General features: G+C 41.0%; 2 protein-coding genes across 5 annotated transcripts in view; both read left to right on the forward strand.

Annotated features, from left to right (window-relative positions):
* The window catches only part of LOC124998750 (CD2-associated protein), a 68,331-nt gene extending 59,296 nt beyond the window's left edge, over positions 1–9,035 (forward strand). For all 4 annotated transcript variants that reach the window (XM_047573259.1, XM_047573262.1, XM_047573260.1 and 1 more), the window contains 3 exons: positions 1,112–1,323; positions 1,711–1,774; positions 6,303–9,035. In XM_047573259.1, coding sequence (XP_047429215.1) covers positions 1,112–1,323; positions 1,711–1,774; positions 6,303–6,344 — 318 coding nt within the window. In that variant the 3' untranslated portion in view covers positions 6,345–9,035. The remainder of the gene's footprint in view (positions 1–1,111; positions 1,324–1,710; positions 1,775–6,302) is intronic.
* A 7,104-nt stretch (positions 9,036–16,139) lies between these two features.
* Positions 16,140–19,051, forward strand: LOC124999245. Its single transcript, XM_047574062.1, has 2 exons — positions 16,140–16,426; positions 16,534–19,051. The coding sequence occupies exons 1-2, from the start codon at positions 16,287–16,289 to the stop codon at positions 18,659–18,661; spliced, it is 2,268 nt and encodes a 755-aa protein (XP_047430018.1). The 5' UTR covers positions 16,140–16,286; the 3' UTR covers positions 18,662–19,051.
* Positions 19,052–21,322: the final 2,271 nt, after the last annotated feature.

The raw sequence follows: 21,322 nt of genomic DNA on the forward strand, positions 1-21,322 counted from the left end.
TTTGTTCTATTTTAATCTCTAAACCCCGTAGTAACATTTTGAGAAGTTAGCAGAGTCAGAGCAGCCTACAACAACTGGAAGTGTGGTGGAGACGTTATGGTTATGAATGGAACCTGGGCTCTATGATTTCACCATCTCTGGTCTCCAGGAAGAGTGGAATATAACCTAGGAAAGTAGATAACGCTGAAAGAAAAGAAGCCACTGAAGTACTACAGACTGTAGGTTTACCCCTACAAATGCATCAGTAATGCTTGTTTAATTTCTCCCATATGATTTTCAACGAAAAACATAAAATAAACTGTCCCTCAGGTCAGCGGTTCCCAAACTGAGGTCCAGAGATCACACTTGTCTGATCTGAGCTTTTTCCTGTTTAACCAGTCCCAAGTTTTTAACCAGTATTGTGTGTGTCTCCGTACATGTACGATGCAGGGCTTAAAGTATTCGGCACCATACTGGATTTCCTGTGTGTGGCGTTTGATCGTGATATCAAAAAATAAAAATAACAAACATGACTAGCCATTCAGAAGTAGGGTGGAAAGCATGTTTGAGACCCAGCTGCAGTTGATGGTGCGTTCAAGATAACTTGGAAAAGCTCTGAGTTGTCAAAGTCAGAAATTGCTGCTTCCAAAATAAAAAAAATAGCTGCTGCACATATTTTAAAGTTCAGCAAGCAATGGCAATATACCAAACTTTTAGGAGGGGCTCCAAGGAAAAAGGTTGGGAACCACTGCCTTAGATGATGGACAGCACTGTGTGGAGCGCATAGAGAACCATGCAGTGTCCTTATTCACATGCATATGTAAGAGGTTAGTGGTGCAGAAACTACAGGCAATAGTCTGCAGTGACAATTTTTACATATGGCTAAGTGTATGTGTGGCTTAAATTACAGATCTGAAGCCTTTCATGGAAATTGGAAAATTGTTTCTGGTTATTTGGAGTGTTTGCAGTATTACAGCACCCTGCACAGAAACAATTACAATAACCATGATTTAGCCTTCAGTCAGCTGATCAATGAACCGAACCGAATGTCTTTAGAGAGAACGCTGACTACAGACGATCTTTGTTGATTTCATTCTCCGTCCTAAATTCGTCTTGCGTTTTGTCTTCACAGCCTACCGCAAGCACCTTAACCCAGTCACCGTCATTCCATAAGCCCGCCGAGACCAAGCCCCCCCCTGCAGCAGTGCCCATCTCAGATGCCAGTGTGTCTCAGGGCAGCAGGGCCCAGCATGAGCCCGAAGAGCCAAGCTCCCAGCTGACTGAGCTCAGGAACCAGATGAAGGAGCTGCTGCTGTCTGTGGAGCTGCTCAAGGCCCAACAAATGTAATAAAACTACATGTGCTTGAGAATAGGATTTAAATGTGTTGTGTTATGGAAACAGAAAATCTAATCCGTCCTTTGAAATTTGATAATATATATTTTATAGCTTTAAAATGCATAGTTTATATTTATTTTGACAGTAGCATAGGGAATGGGTTTAAGGTATGATCAGTAATGGTGCACACAATAGTCAACAGTAGACAGTAACAGTACGTTGAGTAACTGAGATCCAGCCCTGAGCTGCTGTAAGAGTTTTAGCTCACAGTGTGTTAGTGAATTCATAAATGAGTAAATTCAGGGAAATATTTGCCATCCGTATGCTTCAATTCTCACAGAACACGCTGAATTAGAATATGTTACGAATGGGTGCGTCTGTGTCTGTATTTCCAGGAAAGAGATAGCGGAGCTTCGAGGGGAGCTGGATGAAGAAAGGCTAAAGCGCCTGGCCCTGCAGGTAGTATTGATCCCAACAGAATCAAATGCTGAGCTGTCTGCATTCATTACTCCCATTAATTTAGACAAATATTGATCCTTTTGGTTCACGCATGAACTTACAAGCATGCACACAAGTAGTACAATGCACAAGACAGGTGAGTACAGTAGTGACTCTGAAGTGGGCTGACAGTGAACTGGAGAGTGCTGTAGCTTAGCTGGCCAGCTACTTCATGTCATATTGTGTAACTTATATAAATGATACACTTGCCCTGTCCTTTTTTTAATCACACAAACAGCTGTTAAACATGTCAATATCTTGCCCTGCACTTACCGGCCCCCAGACAAAGCCCTTTATTCTAATCACTGCATAAATTAAATTTACTGCATTAAATTAACTAATTAAGCTACCAGAGAGGTTAAGGGGTCATACTTACTTTGTCAGGCTTGTGTTTACAGTGGCTCAGCAACATGTACATGCAGTGTATGGAAGAGCTGTGTTAGACCAATGTGTTTCCACTTCTGGCCTCTGCCAGGGTCTTCAAAAAACTTCCTGCAGCATTTGAAATAGTGTATGAAGTTTCTATAAATTGTAGGCACATTGGAAGTAGGTGCAGTTGAACCCTTTTCCAAATCCTCACTCTGCTTCTAAGACTTGACAGTAAGAATGTCAAAAAGTTCTAATCTGGAGGTGTGGCAGGGAGACATGGACGTTCCTAATGACACGTTTAGGTTGTTTCATGGGAACTGTTGGATCCAGCATTTTAGAGCTTAAAAGAATAGCCCCTCACTTTTGGGTTTTACTGCACATTTTGTTAATCTTTGTCAGAGTCTGACACCTTCACTCATGTTGCGACTTTAGATTCTGTTAAGACTGGCTGAAGGGACGTTACTTTGGGGAATTCGTACCCAAGCGTTCTTTCGTTTTGCAGTACTTTATTCACACTTTAATGTGTGAAATCAACAGTGTCCTTTAAAAGTAACCCAGAGACCTAACGGCGTCGTGTTTTGGCCCCTGCTGCCTCACTCTGTGTTCTGCCAGCATGTCTCATGTGTGCCTCAGTTATGAAAGTTCCAGCCTTGAAATTCCCAGGAAATTTGGACATTTGTAGATCTCAACAACTAGATTGTGTTGAGTGTCATGTGATATGGTAAAAATCTCCAGATCAGCTACTTCTTACTTAACAGAACCAGAGAGGAAATTGTTTTGTCAAATGCTGTGTTGAAGATGAAGACTTTGGATATATGAGTACACTGTGTTTAGCAGGTCCCTGCAGTGGTAAGTCATCAGTACATATTTAATAATTGTTTCACACATAAGGCTTTTTATTACTTATTTTATTCATTATTTGCAAATGCACTTTAAACAAGCTGCTATTTTTCTGCAGTCTGTCTCAGCTTGTTAGAGATAGCAGGGTTCTTTAGTCACGTGGCTGCCATCACCTGAGCAGTATATTGTGCAGTGAGCGGCTTCATCCTCCTAGCCCCTGCTGACGTGTCACGTACTGTCAACCCACTGTTTGATTTTTCCGATAGAGCGGTGGACACGGCCCAGCGCGGCCTTTTGAACTTTTCCCAGCGTGGCACAAAAATAAATAACATCACAGGAGGAGAGAATCCTTGCAGAGAACCCCAGACATACAGAGTTCACAAACACAAAGAAGGCTGCAGATTGGATGAAAGCCCCTGCGGTTAACTTTATCTTCTACAGACCCATAGGAAGAGGTGGACAAAGCAGCCAAAGAAATAGATAATGAAAGAAAGCAATTGCCATCTTGTTAGTAGTGGCTCAGGAATAAAGGACCTTCTTTTTGTCTCGATACTTTGCCTTCTCCTTCACTCTCTTGACACAGATAGAGTCTTAATCTTTATCCTTTAATGTGTGAAGGGTGTGTTGTGTAAAAATTGATGCTGTCATTGAATTCATTTTTAAATTTTAAAGTCTACCTTTATCTAGCAACGGCATCTTTTTTTCTTTTTATTTAGAGATAAATGGATGAAAGGATGTTATTCTGCTTTCCCCCCACGACAACATCCATAAAACTGCAGGCCTCATTTGTCTCAGTTAAGGACAGTGTTCATGACTCCACCATCAGAAAGAGACTGGGCTAAAATGGCCTCATGGCAGAGTTCAAGACCAAAACAACTGTTGAGCAAAAAGAACACCAAGGCTCGTCTCAGTTTGGCCAGAAAACATTTTGATTATTCCCAACACTTACAGGAAAATACTTTACGAGACGAAAGTTGACCTTTTTGGAAGTTGTGTGTCCCATTACATCTGGAGTAAAAGTATCACTAGATTTCAGAAAAAGAACGTCATACAACAGTAAAATCTGGTGGTGGTAGTGTGATGGTCTGGGGCTGTTTTGCTGCTTCAGGACCTGGAAGACTTGCAGTGATAAATGCTTCTGCTTCTACCAAAAAATCTTGAAGGGGAATATCCGGCCATCTGTTCATGGCCTGAAGCTGAAGAGAACTTTGGGCAGCTGTGGCTCAGTGGGTAGAGCGGGTTAGTGTTTCAATCCCCAGAATGTGCCACATGCTTAAGTGTCCTTCAGCAAGACACTGAACCCCCAGTTGCTTCCAGTGCGTGGCACTGGTGTGTGAATATGTTTGTGCTTGTCTGAGCGAATGGGTAGGTGTCTGACTGTAAAAGCGCTATATAAAAGCAAAACCATTTCTGCAGCAGGACAACGATCCAAAACACACCAGCAAGTCTGACCACCTCTGAATGGCTGAAGAAAAACTAAATGAAGACTTTGGAGAGGCATGCTGTGGGATGCTGTGACATGACCTTAAAAAGGTGGATCATGCTGGAAAATCTTCCAATGAGCCTGATCTACAACAATTCCGCAAAGATTGCTGCTAAGGGTGGTCCAACCAGTTGTTAGGTTTAGGGGGCAAACACTTTTTGACATAGGGTCATGTAGGTTTGGATTTTTCACACCACTGTAGAAGGCAACAAATAAATGCTCTCCTCACTTCACCTGTGTCTGGGCCAAAAAAAGCTGCAAGTGACATCATGATGATTGACAACTGCTCCGTGAGGTAGTCCCTTAGGACCATGAGAGTAGGAAAAAAAATTTAGTACAGTGCATAATTCAATCTTTCTTTATAACTGGTGGAGGTAGATGACTAATGAAACGTCATCAACAAGGGCTCCTCTCTCGTACAGTACTGCAAACACCAAACATACAAGGCCGTAACCCCGGGATTCTAGCATCAGTTTGGCTACTGGGAGGAAGTGGACATGTGTGGTTAATTAGTTTTTTACAGTGTATGGTTATAACAGTAGTCAGGCCTCATTTTTACCACTGAACTGATTCATTTTTGAACTATAGAAATCAAAGCTGCTCTGCCTTCAACCTAGAAACCAGGCAAATCACCTCACCATAAGAGTCTACATACACTGAACAAAACTCTGAATACAGTCTACTCATGCATGAGTAAGGGAACATTAATGTAAATGTCAACAATGTCTGAACGATACAAAGTCATCAGTTAACAGCCCGATGAAGCCAGCGATCTTACGTACGGACTCTGCGCCCTAGGGTGTTTTTGTGAGCAACAATTATTTGTTGAACGCTGATATTCCCTCCAGTCAGGATAACCTTTATGATATTGTCAGGCTTCATTTTTCAGCCTTCAGAAGGCAAACGTAAACAGACATTATACAACTTCCCTGCAAACCGATGTCGGTGTGTGAAGCCGTTGTTGTTCTACATTAAACACGCCCCAGGGAATGTCCCCTCATATTTCCTCTGTCATCCCTCTAAAGATAAGCTTGTCTCCGCTGGCATTTGCTAATGTAAACCTTATGAAGGTCCTCAAGTTTGTTTTTTGAATTCTTTGAACTTAGCTGAATGCTAGATAATGTTGTCCTCATGATGTCAAGGTCTTTCAGCTTCTTTTCACCATCAAGGTAAAAGCAGATATCTACCCTGATTTGAGCTCTAATGCCACCAGGCACCCTGTATTTCTTTGAACATTTTTCTCTTAATGAATGCCAAAAACCCCTTCCCTTCTGTCAGCCATCAAATACATAATAGTGTCTAAGTCAACAGTTCAGAGTCAAGGATGACGTAACCACCCTGTTTATGTTAAGCGTTTTATGCAAGGAAGGTCATTCTGAACATTGAAAGACATCCACTGCTCGACTTGGGTTCTCTTCCGGCTCGTGCCTTCATTGTTGTTACAATTTTCCTAATCTCCGCCACTAAAAGAAAACATCCCACAGCAGGATACCTCTGCCTCTGTGAAACAGAGTGGGGATCCCCACTGTGTTTCCCCATGCTGCTGGAATCCAGAGCTCAGCCTCCTCTGGCAGACCCAACAGAGCTCCCTTTTTCAGCGCTGCGCAGCAATGAGCCGAAACATTACGTCCACATACCCAATATGATGATGTTTTTTTGAATGGGCCTGACCTGCTGAGGTGGTAACTCTAGAGAACATAAGCCAGACCCTGACGTGTACCCTTCTTGTGCTTTAGCTTCATAATGTTGCTGCTCCTCGCTCAGACTGTGCGGTTCTTGTGTTTGTGTTCCTCGCAGATGGAGATAGAGAAGCTAAAGAGGACCGTCCACTCGACGTGAAGCCTGCGATCCAGTCAGCAGCAAGCCTCGAGGTCAGCCGCCGGCCTGTCGACCAACCAGGAGAGCAGGAGGGCGGCTGCAGACGGATAGTTGAACGGTCGGAGAGAGGGTGGAGGATCACCCGAACCACCCTGAGCACAATCCATTTACAGTGATCTATAAAAACAAACTCTCCCCATATCTGTAAGATTTACATTTTGCACATATAAATTTTTTTTTTTCCCTCAAGTTAGGTGTAATTAAATCCAGATGTATATGTTTCTCTTCTTTTTATTTTTTATTTTGCCAACACAAAAACAAAACTGAGGCCTTACTTCAAACTACTGCGCTGGATTCACAACTCTGCCACTCCCGCCCTCTCCAGTTCACTCTGGCTTAACTCAAACTCCTCAGGAACGAGGTCCGCACAGTACTACTGACTTTCTTTAAAGCAGGGGGCGCTTGTTTTGCCTAACGTCCGATCTCCTATTTTTTAATGTGGCACAAATGGTTGATTTTTTTTTTCCTTTTCTTTTTTTTTTCTTTTTTTTTAAGAAAAAAAGTAAGACGTTTGATTTGAATCAACGTCTTTGGATTTGAATGATTTTCCTTTCTTACACGAGCGCCTGTCGACAGCACCACAACACGGCTGCAGCTCTGCAGAGAGAGCTCTCGCTTGCTCTTTTCTTTTGTCTTTTATATGTTTTCTAGCATTCCTATCCAGGGTAACACTACTGTGCCTGTTTAAAAACAACAAAAAAAATCTATTAAGTGTTTGTAATGGGTTCTGGAATATTTGCAGCATGATATTGTATATCTATATTTTTAAATCTACTGACATGCCTAGTCAAATTTAGGGACTGTTCTATGCTGGTCTCTTCTATTTTTGTCACTGTTTCACCCGTTGGGAATGTTCTCAGAAGTTTAACCAGATTTCTAATATATAAAACAAATGTGCAAAACACCCATCTGAAGCAGAGAAAGGAGGAGAGGCATTGCTCTCCTTCCTCTCTACAATTTTCCTCTGGCTTTTAATCTGGCCACATTTCCTCCTAATCCCTGTCGCTGTTCACTCTACCTGCTCCACCCCTTTCCCCCATCCGTCGTACGATCTGAGCGGAGTCTCATCTTTCTGCTCTGTCATCTATTATGCATGAGCGTCACCATCACAGTCCACGCTTCTTCTCTCTCATCTCAGTGTTTGCATACATTCCAACTGCATAAGTTAAGCTAACTGGAAGGACGCACAACAAAACACACTCCCGTTCTACTTAACTCTGTTGGAGGAACGCGGTTTTAGCCCCTCTGTGTAGATTTATGTCTTTCTGATGTCCTTTACAGTTTTAAACTGGAGAGAACCGATGTGCGTATCAGTGGCTGAGAAGCCAGTTACTTGCTCAGGTTGGTTCAAAGCAGAAACACAATAAATGTTTGACGGATTGATATGAGAATGTATTACATGTTTCAAGTCTTCACCGAGTTATCTCCGCGTCACAAACGTTTTCACTGGCACCAAATTTGGTATGAACGCGTAACATTTGTCGACCGCGAGTTTTCATCTATCGCCGCCATCGGGCACAAACGATAGAATCCCCAAGTCCCCGTCCAGACGAGATTTCCAGCTGATGTTTGTAAATTTAAATTTTTTATGGCCGGTGGAAAATTAATTTAACTCAAATTAAAATAAATAATAAATAACTTACAGACACGTGGTCTTAAACAGTTAGATGTGGTCTGATGAGAAAGAACATGTGTTGGGATTCATGTTTGGAGCTAACACAGCTCGCTCTCGGTGTTCGACTTCTGCTCTGATCCAACACACGGGGGCTCAGAAACAGGGCGTATCGTTCGCTTCTATACGTTGTTTTTATCTCAAGCAGTTTCAGTAGTGCAGGGCCACAGCTACTGACGTTTGCTCCGTTCATATCCAAGTAACTGGATCCTCGTCTGTTGCTTGCAAGGGTTCGGGGCTACAGAAAATGTTGGGCGTGGAGCAGAACTGATGGAATGTGGGATGAGGTTTCCCCTCAGGTCCGACCTGTAGCCCTGAGCTCTGAGCGTACAGCGAGTGCTTCATGCTGATGAGCAGCTTATCTTGGTGCCGAGGCACTTTTAAACAAGCACCAAACGCAGCCCTCTCCTCCGGCCTCAGTGCAACTTTTGAGTCCAGAGACGCAGCGTTCAAGTGGGTCGTTCCGCAACCGTTTCCCATCGTCATTTCGTCTATTTTTTTTTTTTTAATCTCCTTTTACAAGTCTTAGAAATGTCTTAAAGAAGCGGCGCTTTCCGTGCGAATCCTCCTCAGGGTTGGTTCCTGTGATGTGATGTGTGTGCAAGTGAATCCGCCTCCACCACGTTAAATTCTGAGCAACCCCCCGGAGCGCTTTGACCAAGTCAATACTCTATATCTGACCTTAAAGAGCAATATGTCGACGCCTGCCGTCAAACAAACTTCCCTTAAGCGCGCGGCTCTTTAACAGTATGGCGGGGATAAGGGGTAGGTGGGTTTCTGTGACGACTCTTGATGTGATACCTGTAATACTGCTTATCTTCCACATATCGTACATTCCAGACTTTGACACCGACACAAGAGGAAATCTGTGCACATTTATAATATCATATTTTCAAGTGATTTTGTTTACATGAGCTGTATCCTTGCATGAGCTGAGATTCTTTGCAAAAATGAATAAATATCCTCTTTATTTACTGTCACCGACTGTCCCGTTCATTAAGCGTCATTCCCGTGTTTTCTTGTATGCATCAACAACCTTGAGGCAGAATTCTTTGGAGAATTCAGCCTTCTCAAAAATATTGAGTGAAAAATATCGAGCGCTCACTTACAGCGTGAGCCGTTTTCTGGGGAAGTGGAGCCTGGAGAGAAATCGGCCGTGGGTGGGGTTTTTGGTGCAGCATCTAGCCGAGTTTGTGAGTATGCATCCAATATATACGTCTGTGAGGCTTGGATTCGCATTTTATGAGTAAAATTGGGCTCGACTGCCTAATGCTAGAATGTGCAGTGTTTAAAAAATGACGGATAAAAATTCTGAATTCTGATGCTCCCGCAAGACATCCACTCTAATCTCAACACTCCCTGCACATCTAAATGCAATACTTTGCAACCAGGGAAGATTTAAATGATTTATGCCCATGCACGGTCATTGCTCTGCCAACATACAATTTCCAATTCTTAGGACTACATATTATTTTAGTTTGATTACGTGTCGGTAGAAACAAATTCATCCGCATAGGTTTGATGCTGCCATCATATTTAAATGCTGCCAGCTGTTTCCAACAGAGTCCAATTCTTTAAGTCACCAAGAGCGTTCATGTTTTATGCATCGTAAGCTAGCTTTATAATTTGGCACAACAACAACATGGGTCACTTGTAGAGTGAAGCAAGCACACAAAATAGTTTTTTGATGTCGTTATTGAAATGAGATTTGTTGATCTGTTTCATCCACAAACTGTAATGCTTAGATGACATTCAAGGGACGTGTGCCACATTTTCAAAACTCTGAAATTCTGTGGCATCTCTACTATGTATTAACCCGCATAGTTGAACTTCTCTTTTTTAATTTAAACACAAACTTGATATAAAGTAATATTTTGATTTATCCGTTCAGATAAGTTGGAAAAACTGTCTCTTCATTCATAATGACCATTCTCTTTACTTACCTTTAATACCACTGATTTTCCTCTGCCTGTGGACACTTCATGATTTCAGTCAATTATTAACGTCAGGACAAAGACATAATAACAGCTTCACAAAAAAACAACTCGGAACTTAATGTGTGTCCTTCCGGTGAGTGAGAGAAACATGTTTTCTGTCAGGTTACGGACACACAACGTACGAGCCAGCCTAATATTCCATCCAAAGGATGTGTGCTACGTGTTGTTTCCGTCCATAGTCCATAGTTAACTGCCCCCGAAGTCAATTTAGATTTAATCACGCTTTGCTAACAGTGTACTATAGCTCAACCATACACTTGTAGCAAATATAAGCTAGTGACTAGCAAATCTTTAAATGGAAATGCACATAGCAAGCACATAGTTTTGCCAGATCCTTTTTTCTCCCATATTTAAAAGAAAATTTTCCTAGAGAAATTCAGTGTGCATAATGACCCGATAGCACCTTGCTAAATGTAATCATGCACAACAGCATTATTCCTCCACCAACTGCCATGGCTCCTACAGCTCAAGGCACGTTAAATTTAAACTTGCAAACAGGTTGACATCTATCTAACTATCTTTTATATGTTTCTTACCAATATCAGTTTTGTTCCATGGTAGCACACACGGCAAACGGAAGACTAAACTAAAATATAAATGACAACACCACTAAAGAAGCTCCTTTCTCCACCGTAGTCACCACCATGACTAATACAGTCAGGTTTGAGACTAATTACTATCATAACATCCTACTTACCATGTGTTGAGAATTGTAAGACTTTTGAAAGATTGATTTAAGATATTTTAATGCCAAATAAAGCTTTATTTTTAGATTAATGAATTCAATTCCCATTAAGACTTTTTAAGGATGGCAGGAACCCTGCACTGCACATGCTGCCTGTTGTCAGAATCTTCTATGACACGTCTAAGGTGCTGACATACCCAGGAACCCTCGCTGGCTCACATGCCTTCTTCTGAAGTTCATCTTTTAGTAGCTATTACACTTGCATACAGACCAGTTCACCCTGGTAATTTACTAAATGCTAACCAACACAAACATATTCAAAGTGATAAAAAGCCAGCCCCCGTCCACTGTCCTGTACTGTGACACATGGTTTGGTGGCGCTAACAACATTTCGAGACCAGTGGAGATGGAACGGTCGTTGTGCATTGATCTTTGTGTAGTTACCGTCACAGCGCAAAAGTCAACATCTCAATGTCTAAATGTCAAGACATAGAAGCCTGAGGAGTCGAACAGCCTTTGAATCAGAATCTTGGTCTGAAGTGAAGTCCTCAAGATCACTAAGAGAAGCTTGGCGCGTGAACTCTATTGGACGTGGAATTGAAGCTTTAAACTATGATAAAATTCATCTCATGTGTTTTGGGTAAATTTGCATCTTTTTAGTAATGTTGTGCATTAGTTCGCTTAGTGTTTCCGATTAGTGTTTGGTTATATTTGGATCATTTGTGTCCCGTTTAGATGTTACATCTAGAACTGCATTGAAGAATATATATTTTTATTAGACGATTAATCTATTGAGTATTTTCGATAAATTGTCAACTATTTACTGAAGTCAGTTATGATAATTTAAGAAACATCTTGAAGTTCTTTTTATGAAACAAAAAATAAGTCAGGAGTAGTCATCTGCAGTATTTTGTTTTTATAAAATACTTTCATGTCATAAAAGTTGAGTTGTGACGTCGCTAATAAAACACATTAGAAAGTAATGCTTTGCAGCTCTCACTCAGCAAAAAAAATAAACACATGAGCTTATCGATACTATGCCTTATATAAATTGTCACCATAAATAGCAATTAACAGTACTATAAAGTTCTCCTCTCTGTTATCGCAGGTTAAGTAGTTAATTGACTGCCACCCAGAGGATTTGGATCATTCCTCTGCTAGCGTTAGCAGACTTCTTCTCAGATCAGTGTGTATTGCAGTAGTAGTTTAGTTGCATTTCAGGACTGACTTAAATATTTTACACGTCACACGCTTCATCTTCCGTTCAGTATTTTCACACATTTGATGAACCGCTTCTAGTTGGCTGCAGTGATCCACTGGGCTCCTCACACGTCTTCTAGGAAGCGTCCGTGTTCTTATTGTCACGTGGTCGGCGACTAGTCGGTGTCGGTTCAAGCCTTGACATTTTTCAAGGAATGTTTTACATCAGCTTTTGATGTTTTTATCTTGTGGAATCAGGAAAAGGGTAGGGTAAAATGCAGTTTTTCTTCTGGTGGTTTTATTTAAAGAAGTTAAGTTGACCTGCCTTTGACAGCTGAGTTGATAAAGAAATGGAAAAGGGGATGTTGGTACATTTTCCTTTCTGTTATTAACCAAACGAAAGTATCTGTTCCATCAACATACCGTTACAGTCCTTGGTCCTTGACAGGAAATGAGGAGACACGGGCCTAACTATTCAGCATAGGTCTGTTCAGTTAGCACAGTGCGCCTGCTGCAATCATCCACCTATGAAATGCAATTCACTGTGGAAGTAATCCAACATGTTACTCAGATTGAATGATGGAATGGAAGACGTTACAAAGTACATCTTAGGGCATGTATTCTGTATTTAAAAGTATCCTTCCCAAAACTAGGCAGTATTCATCTGAAGAAGACACAAGCTTCGAGGGAGAGTCCTCCACTTCTGAGTGTGTCTCTGATCCTTCGCCTGAAAGTGGCCATGAAAACATTTGTGGCCATGAAGGTGTCCAGAGGGAGTATCTGGTAGTAGAGAAAATAATAATAATAATGCAATCAAACCAATTTTGCTGCTAATCTTTGACATATCTAAGACGCCACACTATGTATTATATGGAAAATAATATATTATGAAATATTTCAGATAATTAAATTCAACTGACATTTAAAGGTGTAAAATCCTGGAAATTACTTAATATTTGGTCAATTTAAGCAAGGTTCAAGTTCTTCAAAGAACCAGGCGAGCAGACGACCAAACAAGCCAGTCTGCAACACGGTCGTTCATGTCTGTAAACAAAATAAGAAACATAAATGTATCCAAAGCTTTGAAATTATTATCACTTTAAATTTCAAAGGAAATATGCACTTCTAGGAGATATTGACATTTAGACTACAGCCTGAATTTACAACAAAAAACAACTGTTCACACCGTCTTCATATTTCATGCCAAGTTTGTATATCATGACACCATTCATATTACCCTTCATATGTCTGCTGCTAGTGGCCAACTTGGGCTTCATTTTCAAGGTTTGGAATACAGTGGGTGACGTCACGCTGGGTTTGCCCATAGTATATACAGTCTAAGTTTATTACCTGTGGTTTGCTTTTGCCAGAATGATGTTCCTTAAATATTTTCAGAGCCTTCGTGCCATCATCAGCTGCCTCTTGTCTGATAAGTGATAGGCTTTTATCACATCTTCTGCTGGCTGCTCCGCACTAGCACTGGGGGCAGACTGGTTCAAAATAGTCTTTTAGCTACAGAGTGTGCAAGCAGCCTAGGAATCTCGTCTCCCAAAGGTCATACTTATCTTCTGATCCGTCAAACAAAAGCCGTAGCATCAAGGCTCCTCACGCTCTTTTAGCTATCGTTGCACATGTGTGTGCTAGCTAACTATACTTTTGAAGCTAAGCTAATCTAACGCTCGTTGAGCTCCAAACTGGTCTACTGGGCCCGTAATAATAAGCAGAGTGTGACTCAGTCTTTCCCGTTTACCCTTGTGGCACATTTATGAAAGCCAAAACAGCAGGTTACACCTGCATTATCAACGAGCAGAGAAAACATATAGCCCTCGCGGTAACTGCCTAAATTTGACGTGAGGATGTCACGTCTGAACATATGACCTAGCAATACATAAACTGAGTAAGGGGGCCCCCTACTGCCAACACTTAACACAGTGTGCCAGACTTGGGCATTAACATCTTCAAAGTCCAACACTGAGCTTTCACTTGCAATGGGATTGAATGTACATCGATTTATGTAGAGTACATAGTAATAAGGACAACCAAAACAGCGACAAAATGGCTTGGAAAAATACTTAAATTTACTTAAATTACAAGATGCTAACAATATACTGTGCCTTTTCGGACTCAGAGCCCACTTTTAAGTCTCAAAAATGTTCGTGACCCATCTCAGGCCCCGTAAATATGAAGGTCATATAATGCGTTCTCAGAAGAGTCTTTTTTTTTTAATTATTATTATTCAAGATTGAATGTAAAGGACTGAAGTGAATACAGAAGAAACGTGTTAGAAGCTCTACAGTCCCTAACACAGCATCTGTAACATGCTACAACACCTTCAATCATTCAAGGAGCTGTCCATCAGCACCACACAGATATCAGAAATGACAAGCAAGGGGCTTTCTGTAATAGGGTAATTAACAGATTGATAAATACTGGCATCTTTCAACAATGGAGAAATGCATTCTGTCCTGTAAAAGGGAGTTTTTCTTTGCCACGGTCGCCTTCAGGCTTGCTATGGAGGTTGCGGGCTGGTTTTTGTGAAGCGTTTTGAGACAATTTGTATTGTTATTGGCGCTATATAAATAAAATTTAATTGAACTGAACTGTCATATATAACAATCTGACAACCAATACCAGATCCAAACAAAATCCAAATATCAAAAGAAGCCTGTGAAATCGATATTATGAATAAACACAAACTCTGCATAAAGATGAAGTAAATTCTGCTCGGGTCTAGTCAGATAAAACATCACTCTAACTTATGGCTTTTTCCCTTTAAAAATTGCAGTGGATCATATTACGATGTCATGGTGTTGGTGTTTGACTGTGACAAGTGTCCCACCAAGGGGCCGTGGCCCTCGGCTTGGGAATCACTGATCTGGCTGTCTGCCCAAGACCCCATGCCTTCCCACAAAAGAACAGCGCCAACCACTGGCATGATGGAGAAATTGTACTGTTTTCCTTTCAGATCGTCAATATGATTGAGCAGATGACGTCTATACTTTTATCTTTGCTGCATATGTTCAAAAATGAATAAAGGCTGTTCAAGGGTAGTTCCGTTTATTTTAATTCACTTGTTTACAGCTTTGTTTATTACTTTCCCATATATTTGAATCGGCTGTTGTTAACATGTGGATAGACGTACACTATTATTAATAAAGAACGTTATATTCGATGCATAACATACAGTGTCTATTTGTTCTGGTTGTAATTGCATTCCTTTTACAGTATAACGAATCATGAGGAAAAAAACAAACTATCGCCTAGAGTACCCAACTGCAGGCAAGATGGCCGACAAGGGCGCCACTGTACCTCAACTCCTTGCAGGAACTCCAAGGAAGAAGTTAGCTTCCTTATCTTCTGGATCACAGATTACCTGACAGGAAGGCCACAGTTTGTCAAGTTGGGGAACTGTGCTGTCTGAGCCGCCTCTTTTTCTTACGGCAGACAACATAATTCAATCATACCGTGTGATGTGGTGAAGGGTAGACTCTTTTGTTTTTAAGCCTTTCAAAGGAATAAAATTGACCCAATAATTTCCTTCTATTCCCGAACAAACTAGACTGACCTTCTTATCTGCGTTTTACACCACAACACACGAAAAATACTGATAAAATTGCCATAACACTTTACCAAACCCATTATCGTCATTTCTAGCAGAGCCGCGCAGCACAAGTGTGCTGAGCACATTAGCGTATTTTCTCGTATGAGCTAAGCTAACGTTAGCCCGGACCAGAAAAACAAACATCAAGAGACAGGACACTCCAACTGTTAGATGCATCGCATTCGTAAATAGCACGAATTACATCTTAGTGACTATATCACACTCGTTGTCCGATAATATAATTAAAATACTATTTTCTTGCCGTTATCCCGCTATCCTACAATGATCTTCTTCTTCTTTTTTAAAGAAGCTTCCTCTTTGGAAGTCCGACATTGAATGGAGGTATGTCGCATTGACTGGGTGCCTCTTTGTGTCGAACACGTGTTCTTGTTTGTTTTTGTGCACCTGCGCAGTTGAGCGTCAGAGGATTTGAAGTTCTACGTAGAACTTCAAAGTCTCTGACGTCACCATGTGGCGTGACGTCAGGTGCTTTAATCTTCAGAGAGGGCGCGGCTTAGATGGATTACTTGTGCCATTTAGAGACCAGTTCTTGACATTTCTACACACTACCGGAGACAACAAGGATTATTTTCAGCGAAAAAGAAGACAGACGAGAGATATTTTCTGTTAAACTTTCACAGCTTAATCTATACAAGCCAGACGAAATCATATACGTTGAGAGCGAACATTTGAAAAAAGCACTTTGTATTTCTTTTGATTATTTCAGATTTAATTGAAGGACATTGTGATGGAACAACCAACCCAGGACCAGTCAGAGTGTCCTTCTGCATTGCAGATGCCTGATACGCTGCCTATTGATCTGCCTCCAGCTAACATAATGGACATCTGCATTACCATCAATGATGGCTTTTTTCTGCTAATCAAACAGTAAGTTCAACATTTCCAAGTATTTTACATTTAAATTTCAACTTATGACTTGTCTGTATAACTGTGAATGTACAAGTTTACTCATACTGTTCTGTGTTTTCCTTTAGGGGATTGATGTTGAATGACACCCTGGACACATGTGATATGATCACTACACCAGTGTTCTCTTGTTTGGATATTATTCAGACTTTGGCAGAGGGCATCGTTGATGTGGTGATACCACAGGTCTACAGATACACGAGATCCTATGGCACCTTTTCTCCATCCATCCTTGGTCTAAATGAGGAACGAATTCACACCTATTTAGGGGATACCATTGAATTAACATTGACTAGATTTTTAAATGTCGATGTGCGGAATTTTGTATCCATCAGGAAGTTTTCAGAGTTACTTGTGAGAAACATTACAAAAGCAGTCAACTCAGTCCTGGCTTTGACCACTCAGACTCCCATTTGGGGCTCCAGAGTCCCTGTGTTTTTTGTCAGTGGCTGTGAGACTTCTGTCAGAGACCTTATAGATTTGGCTTGGCTAATGGTCTTGATACTGACTGAAGCGCGTGATTCCAGAAGAGCACAGAAGACACAACGCAGAACACGGGAGACAGAAGACAGAACACAGGAGGCAGAAGACAGAACACAGGAGACAGAAGACAGAACACAAGAGACAGAAGACAGAACACAAGAGACAGAGGACAGAACACAGGTGGCAGAAGACAGAACACAGGAGACAGCTGCGTCACCACTCCACTGGAATCCACTGGAATCCACTGGATTAAAACCCCCTTTATTTTTAAATCAGTCTAGAAATACATTAAGAAGTATGTTAAAGAACCACATCCTTTCCATTGTAAATGCCTTCAGAAGTGAAGCGCGAATGCCTTGGGTAGAAATGAACACCAGCAACCACAGGAAAATCTGTATTAGAGTTGGTACAAACACACAAGCATTGACAGTGGAAGACAGTGAGTCATACAAAGGGCCTTCCTGTAGTGCTTCCCACATTTTACCAGGTGCTGTGCCTGAGTCCTCTTCTGCGTGCCTCCCATCAGCTACAGTGACTAATAGAGGAGTTAACTATGATTTTGACCCAAGGATGGACGTAAGGATCATTAGTGAGGTAGTTGACGACCTGGTAGAATCATTTTGGAAGGATCCACTGGAGGTAGAGCAGATAGAGAGTTACCAAAACGCTGCCCACGATGGACAGGATTCTTTTGACCTCGTTAAGTTAAGACAACTCACGGATGAAATCTTTAATGTAATAATGAACGGACAGGTTTACCAGATTCCCTTAGTGCCCCCTACAGTACGCATGTGTGACACTGTCACATATGAGAAGCGAATGAGTGTGGACGTCCCCAACACGAGCCTCGCCACTCAATCGCTTTACATGAGGACAGAGGAAGTTGCTACTCGCTGTGCTCTGCAGGTTCTCCTGTGGTCGGCAGTAAACCGTGAGTGGCATGAATCTTCACCAAGTGAACTGTCGTTTGGTTCTGAATTGGATTCGTTTATGGCAAGACACGCGGCAGGAGACCGTGCAAGTACAAGTACGTATGGCCGTGCAAGTGCAAGTGCAAGTGACCTTGCAAGTGACATTGGAAGTGACTTCTCTGGAACCATTTCTCTAGATTCATTTAGCAGGTTTGGGTCTCTTCAGTCGCCTGACCCAGTGCTGACAGGACAGTCAGAAGCTCTGGAAGAACTTGTATGCACTCTGCTGGTTGAGGAGTTGTTAAAAAACATCGGTGAAAGAAACTTTGGTATGTTGGAAATAGTGGCCGATCTTAGAAATCTGGACCTTAGTATGTACAACCATTTCCACGCCTACCTGATGGGCCATAGTTATAAATCCATTATCCAGTCAGCCATGGCTGAACTCCTGGAAGAGTATGGTTCTGTGGAGGAGATGCAGCGAGCGATGAGAATGTGGGATAGCACCTTTCGGTACAATGTCGTGAAAATACTGAAGGAACAATTGACAAATCTGACACCTCCAGTGTGTCGGGGACATGCAACTGTGGGCAGGAAGAGAACCTGTGGGCTCTTCAAGAAATTCAAGAAACTGTGCTGCATGAAAACCTTTAGGAGGGCTAGCAATGTCACTCCTTTGATCTCTCTAATGGATGACCATGGAGACAGTCAGTCGATCTCCTGTTTTAGAAGAATGTTTTCCTCCTTTGCCAGAGCCATCAGAAAGCCATTCACTGCTTGCTTTAGCCCACAGAGCGAGTGAAGTTTCGCCAAGAATTTTCAGGCCAAGATAGTTTCGACTTAGACTTAAACTTATTTAGACAGACTTAGACAGACTTTAATGATCCACAAGGGAAATTATTCAAAAGCGCCATTTACATGCTAATTAGTTAAAACTGTATCTCCCAGACACCCATTAGCCCTTGAAGGGGGCGCCCTCTTCTGTGGTCCTTCTCAAGATTTGTTCCATTTTGCCTGTTAAAGGGTATTCATGGGAGTTTTTTCTTGCCCGGCTGAGGGGCGTGTCTACCTTAGAGCTGTCGTATGTGATATTTTGTTTTACTATTTTTAATTACTTACTTTTACTTTTAATTTCTTCTTAATTAATTATTAATCTATCAATATTCTTTTCTTCTTACTATTAGTAGCACAAACAATTTCATACTGTAACTTTTACCGTCAATGTCGTAATTTAAAGGCGACAAGACAATCCAAGAAGCTAAAATACTCTCTTACTCAAAAAACATTTTCATAATGTATGCATTTCCTAATTATAGGTTTTATTAAATAAAAGTAAACATTAAGAGATTGTGTCACAAAGTATCTTGTTATCCATTATAAAATCTTGATTTACTTGCATGCACATATCTACACAATACAGAAAGCAGATGAAAAATGGATATGCGCAAATATGTAGTGACAGAAATTGTATGCAGTCATGTGAATATGATAAATAACATGCGTCCTGTAAACCTTTTTTTTTTTTTTTTTTGGAAAGAGTAGAGAGGTGGAGGTTTGCTCTGGAAAGAAGAGGAATAAAGGTTAGCCAAAGCAAGACTGAATACATGTGTGTGAAAGAGAAGGACCCAAGTAGAAAGGTGAAGTTACAGGGAGCAGAGGTACAAAAGGTGTGGGACTTAAATTACCTAGGGTGCATGCAAAGCCGGCCCAAGGCACGAGCTAATTAAGCACCTGCCTAGGGCCCCGCCACTAGGGGGCACCCAAGAGCAATTAACAAAGAATTTTATTTAATTAATTAACTTATTTATTTTTGCATGTATGAGTGATGATTTATATATGATTGCAGCTAGGGCTACATATAAAAATATATATAAAATGTATTTTATATATATTTTCAGTTTTAAATGTGTGTGTGCCTCGATGCAATATGATTTAATATGATCTAATTAAACAGTTAATGTAGGGTTGCCGAACCCAGACCTCGAGAATCAGGTCTCTGGAGGGCCTGCAGAGGCAAATATCAAAGCACAAGTTTAATCTGTGTTTGTAGGTGGTTAATATAACTGCTCACTGAAGCACAGGAACGATGGGGGCAGAGGGGTATGCACATGCTCTCACCACCTGGGGAGCTCTGGCACAGCTGGTTCAGTATTTTGGACAAATGATAAATCATGCGTCCTATCAGTCAGAGCACCAAAAGAAACAACCATCCATGCGTTCTTTTTCCAATTTAAATGACAAGAACAACAAACAGCCGCGTGATGTTGACGATGCAGAGGGTAGCCTCTCCATGTAAAATGATGCTTTATGGCTTGTAAGTCATTGTCATTCTGATTTATTTGGCATACATTGCATTTTGATAATGCTGGTTGCTTGAGAAGTCCTCTGTAGATTAAGTTTATTCACCTCAGTTAAAATTTAAACTTTATCCAAAGTCAGTAATGATCTTTGAACTATGACCTCTGATCACTATTCTCTATAATAGATCAATATAGATAGATAATTACCCAATATCTGAAGATTCAACTGTAGTGAAAAGGTGAAAGGATCCTCTAAAGCAGGTATGACACCTACATCAACCAGCGCTGTCCATATATGTTTCGTGCATACATCTTGATCACTTCTTTCCAGATATGTGAAGTTAAGGATATCACAATTCTGCTCCAGCCCTCTAATCCATTCCTTTGGCACAAAACTAGAAAAACCTCATGTAACCTCAAAACCAAGCAGTTGGCGTCAACATGGCCAACAAAAACGTAAAAATAAAAAAATATATTAAAAGAATTTTAACATCTAGTTATTAACTCTGTCTGATGTTCATGTTCCTTTAACAGGTTAAAGTCTGTGCCAAGCCGTCTTCCTTCTTTATCAACAAATCACATCTGGCATTACTTTCCATTGAGACTCAGAGGAAGAAGAATCTGTATCTACGGACTGTTCCGAGTTTTATACTGGACGCATTTGTTCTTAGAATCATCTCTTATGGTCAGTCAAGAGTTCAAAGCTGCGTCTTACATTGCAGTCACTGAATGATCACTTCATGGATGGACTGATGTACTGATTGTTCTCAGTACATCAAATGCTCTGGAAACACTTTATGATGCGAGTCAGACCACTGCTGCTATAGCAGATGTTTTCTTCAGTCCAGATGTTTCTAGAAAAATCCGCTGAGGGACCTGTAGTACCTCATAAGGTAATAATGGGTCATAATGTAACAATGGCTCATAATGTAATAACATAAATGTAATAAAGTTCATAATGTAATAAAATCACGAGCGCATAACATAATAACGGCTTTGCGCATAATGTAAAAATGTAATAACTTACATTATGAGCCTTACTGGTGCCTCTTATAATGTAATAATAGCTCATAGTATAATAATGGCTCATATTGTGACAAAATTGCTGCATTATCACAATACAGCAGTTTTTTTTATATATATAAGACACTCAAAGTCACTTT

Source organism: Mugil cephalus, chromosome 21 (assembly GCF_022458985.1).
Source record: "Mugil cephalus isolate CIBA_MC_2020 chromosome 21, CIBA_Mcephalus_1.1, whole genome shotgun sequence".
Classification (NCBI taxonomy): Eukaryota; Metazoa; Chordata; class Actinopteri; order Mugiliformes; family Mugilidae; genus Mugil; species Mugil cephalus.